Below are 6,076 nucleotides of genomic sequence, written 5' to 3' on the forward strand. Positions count from 1 at the left end.
AGTGAAATCATAACTGCGACACGCGAAAAGACGTAAAACGAGTGGGGAGGAGTCTCGATGCCAAGAGCAACAGGAAGGAGAAGCAGCGTCCAGATGGAGTGAACGCTCGTAAATCACCTCGCAGACGCTATAAAACAATGCAGCCGCCAGTATTCCTGTCGCCAGGTTGGTCACGTGATCGGAATGCGCCAATGGCAGTGCGTCTTGTTATGGCCTGCGAAGAGACGGAGCGAGAGCTGGGTAACCGATGCGGAGGCCCGATAGGCGCGCCGAAAAGACCGGACCAGCTCTCGCGGGTCCCGGCGACCGCTTGTTTCCACACTGCCCAGGGGGAGGCTCTTTGGCTATGGGCTCGCGCGGAGAAACGCGCCTGATAAGAGCTGCGATACTCGGCAGAGAAGTTTGAGAGAGACTATCGGCCCATCGGCTCTCCTTCCCACCGCTCGAAGAACCAAAGAGGACGGATGGCCAGGTATGTACAAAGCGGCCTCGGCGGCCGTCGCCAGCACCGGCGCTCATTTGTTTTACTGCAGCGACCGTTTTCTTGGCGTTTGCTTTGACGAGCACGTGATGACACAGCAACTCCGGGCGGCAGAGGGGCCGCCGCGAGCGCGAGAAAGGGCTGTGGCCGGGAGGAGCCCGCGGAGACGGACGGCGCGGTCGGCGCGCACACTGCCTCTCCGGGGCACATACGCGCCCGAAACGCGGTAGCGAATCCGATAGCGGGAGATTTATGCTTTATGGCGCGCTCTGGATGAAAAAAAGAATTGTGGAGCCCTTTGGGGCGCCTGATTGTGGACTATCTGGCCTACATTCGGAACAGATCACTTACCCACTGGTTTGCTTGTTTTCTCCGCGCGTCGGCACGCTCAGCGCCCCTGTTCGCGCGATTGTAATGAAGATGTCGTTCAATGCAGATAAGATATTCTGACGCTCGCTTGGCCTACACTCTCGGCTCGAGTTGGCGCAGCTGCCAGAATCGGGCATCGCACGCCATGCGCGAGGAGTCGTTTAAAGTGGGCGTCAGGAGCGGCGCCGCTATACACCGGGTTGGCCTTTACTCCTTCTTGGCACATACTCGCGAGAGGGGGAAACGTGGGAGCAGAGGGGGAATTACAAATAGCTGGGACGCTTCAGAAAGCGCTCGCTTGCAGCATTCTCGCATCTCTACAGAAGTGGGCATTGTCGAAACTACTATAAGCCTTTCACAGAGGGCCTAAATCGGTTTCGTTCTCCGTTGAGCTGCTCGATCTGGAGAGGAAGCTTGTAGTTGGTATGCAGCAACCGTCTCCGCTCTGAGCTATGTTACTAGACGTCGCTCAAATAACGAAAAACAAAAACAAATATGCTGCTCATCGTGTGGTAGCGCTCTTCCTCTCGCCGACCTGGTGGCTACCATTAACCAACTATACGCAGTGTTGCAGCTGGCTACAAACTGGTATTTGCATTTTATCGCGCCCGCTTTAACGAGCCGTACGCATGCTAACACCGTCACACGCCTGTTCAGCTGGTCTGCAATACGCGGAGAGGTCCACAAAGTGGTTTCGACTGCGCGCAGCCGGGCAATAAAAGCGAGCAGCCAATAATCACGTATGCGTGCGGACAGCGTGTGCGTGGTTTTTTGCTGCTGTGAGCCGCGCTTGTTACTTTCGGCCCTCTTACTCGCTCTTCTTGTTTATGCTGAAATGCGAGCCCAACGTGCCAGACAGCACTAATCGGAAGTGACCGGTTCGCGGAATGGCTGGAAGGCGATGGACGCCGCAGGAAGCCAAACCTCTTCTGAATAGAAACATACGTGAACGAAAAATAAAAGAAAAAAGAAAAGATCGGGGGAAAGGCGCCGAAGGGAGGTTAGGTTTCTAGGGTCCAAGCCTGACGCTGTGCGTATACTGCATGCTGCTGTGTCCGCAGTGGCCATCGTATACGCATGTATGCTATACAGTCGCCACGCCATAGGAAGCCATTTTTGCATTCGGGAAATGTAAGCGGTGCGGCGGCTATCGGCGAACAAGCCCTTTGCGGGGAGCCTTGGGAGGCTCGTGCACGCGGCGCGGTTGGAGGCATATGGCGCCTGTTCACGCAAGGGCGGCTGCACGCGGCGGCAGCGCGTCGCTGATCGGCGATTCCGCCTGGAAGGCCTTTCTTTGTGCGCAGTCCGCGAACTGTGATTTTAATCGCCGCTCTACGAAGGCGCCCAATCGACCCGTTGCGTGTGCGCGACATGTTTTCTCTCAGCGACGACTACTCCTCGGAGGAGGCGACGGGCGACGCGCTGGCGAGAAAGCGGCCGCGCAGAATGGCCGCTCCGAACAATGGCCGCGCCGGACGCCATGGCCCAGCGGCGCGCCAGAAAGCGGCCGCTCGGTCTGCCTCGCCGGCGCTGGCGTCGTCGCCCTCCAGAGTCGCACTTCCCGAAGGTTACCACGTGTGTGCTCGACGAGGTATAGTACAGCACGCCGCAGAAGCAAGGTGTCGCTCTTGGGAAGGTCAAATGTCGGCATGTCAGCACTGGCGAAGACTAAAGCACTCCCATAGTGATTCTTGCCTAATCTGCAACAGGGGGGGGGGGGGGAGGGGGGGAGGGCATAGTTGTGGCCACTTGCCGGCAGTGCCTCAGCATACTGCTTTTCATTTTAGGAACGACTTGCCTCGACAGTGAACTGTTAACGAGAGCCGGCAGTGGGCGCTCCCGAAGCGAATTGACCCGTGATGAGGGTCGCGACACGTACGTCAGCACTGGCATTCTTGCAATCCTACACCGGCGTTGACGGGAAGGTGGTTGGTTCTGAGAATGAGGACCGTTATCAAAAAAGAAGGACCGTGTGATATGCGCACAACTCGGTGAACGATGTACTCCGAAAGGGTCCGCTAAATTGTCAAGAAACCCAGAGTTGTTGACCTCGTAGGTTTTATTACGAACATCACACGTGGACTCAGTGGTCACGGAAAGATGTTGCCTTTGAAGTCGTGAAGACAAAAAGCCACCGCTTCTGAACGGATTGCTTTTCTTGCTCTCAACTGAACGGCAATTATTTTAGGCACCAGAGAGCAGTGGACTTTGGCGCTCTTATGGAGTCGCGAAGCGCACTCAGAGATTATGTGCCTATTGAGGTTATTCAAAGTAAGGAGGCACATTGTTAACGCGTTCAGATAATTCTGCACGCATTTCGCTATGCTATACTACTACCAGCTTCACTTGTGCCCGTGTCGCAAGTGAACTATGTGCCATCCAATAATTCAGTACGCAGCCTGCTGAGAGCGAAAGCTGCGCGAGCGTTTTGCGATCCCGTTTGCACAAAGGTAGCATTTGGGTGAAGGGCTGTGCAGCGAAATTGACAAGATGTCGTCGCGGTTTCTGTATTTGTGACTTGTAGTTCGGAACTCCCATCTCACAAATGTAAACGCTTTCGAAATCTCTTGGGGCACCGCAAACGTATAGAGGGTTCCTCGGTGGCCAACTCATCTGATTAATGAAATCTCCAGAGCACGCCGTGCGACGACAAGAAACGCGTGGACCGGCCAAGTTACGCGGTTGCTTAGTAATGTTCACTCGGCATTACTGAACTTTCTTGACGACTTTCCCTCTCTCAGACAACGTGTACTTTGTGTAATTAATTTTTTCTTTCTTTCTCTCACTCCGCGCTTGAGTACAGCGCACGCGGCTTTCCGAGTGGTGAAATTTCTCGCAGGAGCAGTGTGTTAGTTTCTTTGCGAATTAAACTTTCAATCCTGATTTGTATGCGCAAGGAGCCTCTTTTCTGTGTTGCCCGCGGCCGGCGGCTGCAGGCACGCGGTCTGTCGCCTTTGCTCTGTGGCTGTTATGCAGCGCCGCCACTGCGGGCCTTTCCCTCCTTTTCTTGCTTGCTGGGCTCTTCGAACGGAAGCCTTGTTGCTCATTTGTCCGGCCCCTGGATGCACTTTCGGAATGCCAATGAGGCAGCGGGCAGCGCCGACCAGCAGGGAGGCGGCGTGAAGAAAGAAAAGGAATGGACCACCACACTGCTGTTCGCACACAGACGCCTAGCAGGAGGCGAATGTCTTTTTCAGCACTTATTTCCCCCAGGCTCGAACAATGTCTGGCGGCTATAGGCTACCAGGAGCGTCTAGAATGCTCCGCGCTGCGTTAGAATACATCCGTGAACTTTTCAGAGAGAGTTTTACTACAATACAAGATGCTTTGCTTTGAATTTTTCGGGACAGCACACTCGTTAAAAAGGGTGGGAAATATTTGAAGCTGATGAACGGCATGGTTTATTTAAAGTCATCTGATGCTGTGCCATGTTGTCTGTCAGCGCACTCGGTCATTCGGTTTGGTTTCGTTTCCCTCTAAAATGGGGCGCATACCACAATGTGCAAAGGCATAGGCAAAGGCTCGTATTAGATTAGACAAAGACATTAAGTCCTGTCTATTAAGAACAAGCGAAACATTTGGAAAAATATAAAATGAAATGGAAAATATTGTAACATACTAAGAATTTGGCCAGAAAATCACCTTGATCAGTCAAATTTTCAGTTTCCACGGGAGATTTTCTTCCTTTGCCAAAGACAATGACGTCACCTTCCCAGTGCAGTAAAAGGAAATCTTTAAAATCGGCTCCGCGCTCAATTTGGCCGCCGCATGTCGATACAAGAACTGATTAGCATCATTCGTAACTACGAACGTTGTCCTTTAGACGCACTTATAATGCGGTTGTTTGATGCCGGCAGTTTGACAAAGTTCGCTTCAAGTGTAGAGAAGGAGAGAGGCTACAAGGTGGCAGGTCGCCAGCGCTGAAAATGGTAAACGTACACCGATCCGGCTCCAAGGATGCCTCTCGTCATAAGGAAACGCTAACTGAGGCAAAGGAGAGGCCTTGGGCGTTCTCGCCTGAGTGAGCGAGTGAGTGAACATTGGCAGAGCTCCTCGGCGCTGGCCTTATGAGAAAGTAAAAGTGGCATGGTCATTAGTGAGCTGATTGATGTCGATGAGAGAACCCTTTGGCGCTCGAGACTCCATATGCCGTGATGCGAGCCCAGATTGTTAGTTCTCTGGCATCGCTCCTTTTAAAAGCCGACTGAGTGACAACGGACGCATGCTTCGCATGAGCAAGTTTTTGTTCGTTCAATGCAGAACGAACAGTTGAGAGAACACATTCAGCGCGCATCATACCGACTATAATGTTAAATCTAGTTATATACTATAACATGCACCGATAATCAGTTGAGAATAAACTGCACATATCGCACGGGGAAATACCGGTATGCTTAAGTGACGGTCTTCCGCTGCACAGCGGCAGGAAATGGATTCATAACATATAGGAAAATGGCTAATTTCTCGCAGGCAAATGGCTTCGACCTGAAGGAGAACCTCGAAGCATGGCGGAACCTCCCGTACGCTGCGTCCATGTACTATCCGTACGACTCGGCTGCCATCGCCGGCTACCCGTTCGCGAATGGGTAAGTACTTATCAAATGACATCACATAACGCAGTGCTTCAAATATGCTCATTAGTTACGCTGTGAACTGTCAAGTTCCAGTTCACGCACAAGCGTCTGCAGGCGTTCGGTGCATTTTTCGCACGCACGACCTCATCGGGAAAGCACACGATGGTGCATATATAGCTTTCGTTGTTTTATACATGAGACATGAACGACGTGAAAAATGTTGCTGCTCTGCGTGCACCATTCGTATACCTGCGCGTTTTCTGCAACTCGCCTGACATAGTGTACTTCTACCGCTGTAGTCTGAGCAACTCCGTGTATATAGTGTGTAGTTGAGGTCGCGCATATGCATATTAATGAATAGAATGGAGGCTAGGTTCCTTGGAATTAAACGCAAGTGTGCAAAAAAAAAATAATAATCAGAAGTGTGCCACTCTGGTGGTAAATGCAACTGCAGTGTATTAGCATGAGGATTATGTTGGGAAAACGCTGTCCGCGATCAGTCAGTTACAAACAACTTTCTTTTCTCTTTTTCTGCACGCCAGGGCGTAAGAAATGAGCTGAATGCGGTCAACTTTTGATCGAAAATCACAGAGAGAGGAGCGAGAGACAAGTGATAAAGGAGGAAATGCAAAGGAGTTATCTAGGCTAAGCC

At 52.1% G+C, this 6,076-nt stretch overlaps 1 protein-coding gene across 1 annotated transcript in view; it reads left to right on the forward strand.

Moving 5' to 3' along the window:
• The window catches only part of LOC126545393 (uncharacterized), a 112,260-nt gene that overhangs the window by 92,233 nt on the left and 13,951 nt on the right, over window positions 1-6,076 (forward strand). Inside the window, exon 4 of the mRNA XM_050193233.2 lies at window positions 5,321-5,436. Coding sequence (XP_050049190.1) covers window positions 5,321-5,436 — 116 coding nt within the window. The remainder of the gene's footprint in view (window positions 1-5,320; window positions 5,437-6,076) is intronic.

This window comes from Dermacentor andersoni, chromosome 1 (genome assembly GCF_023375885.2).
Source record: "Dermacentor andersoni chromosome 1, qqDerAnde1_hic_scaffold, whole genome shotgun sequence".
In the NCBI taxonomy this organism is placed as follows: Eukaryota; Metazoa; Arthropoda; class Arachnida; order Ixodida; family Ixodidae; genus Dermacentor; species Dermacentor andersoni.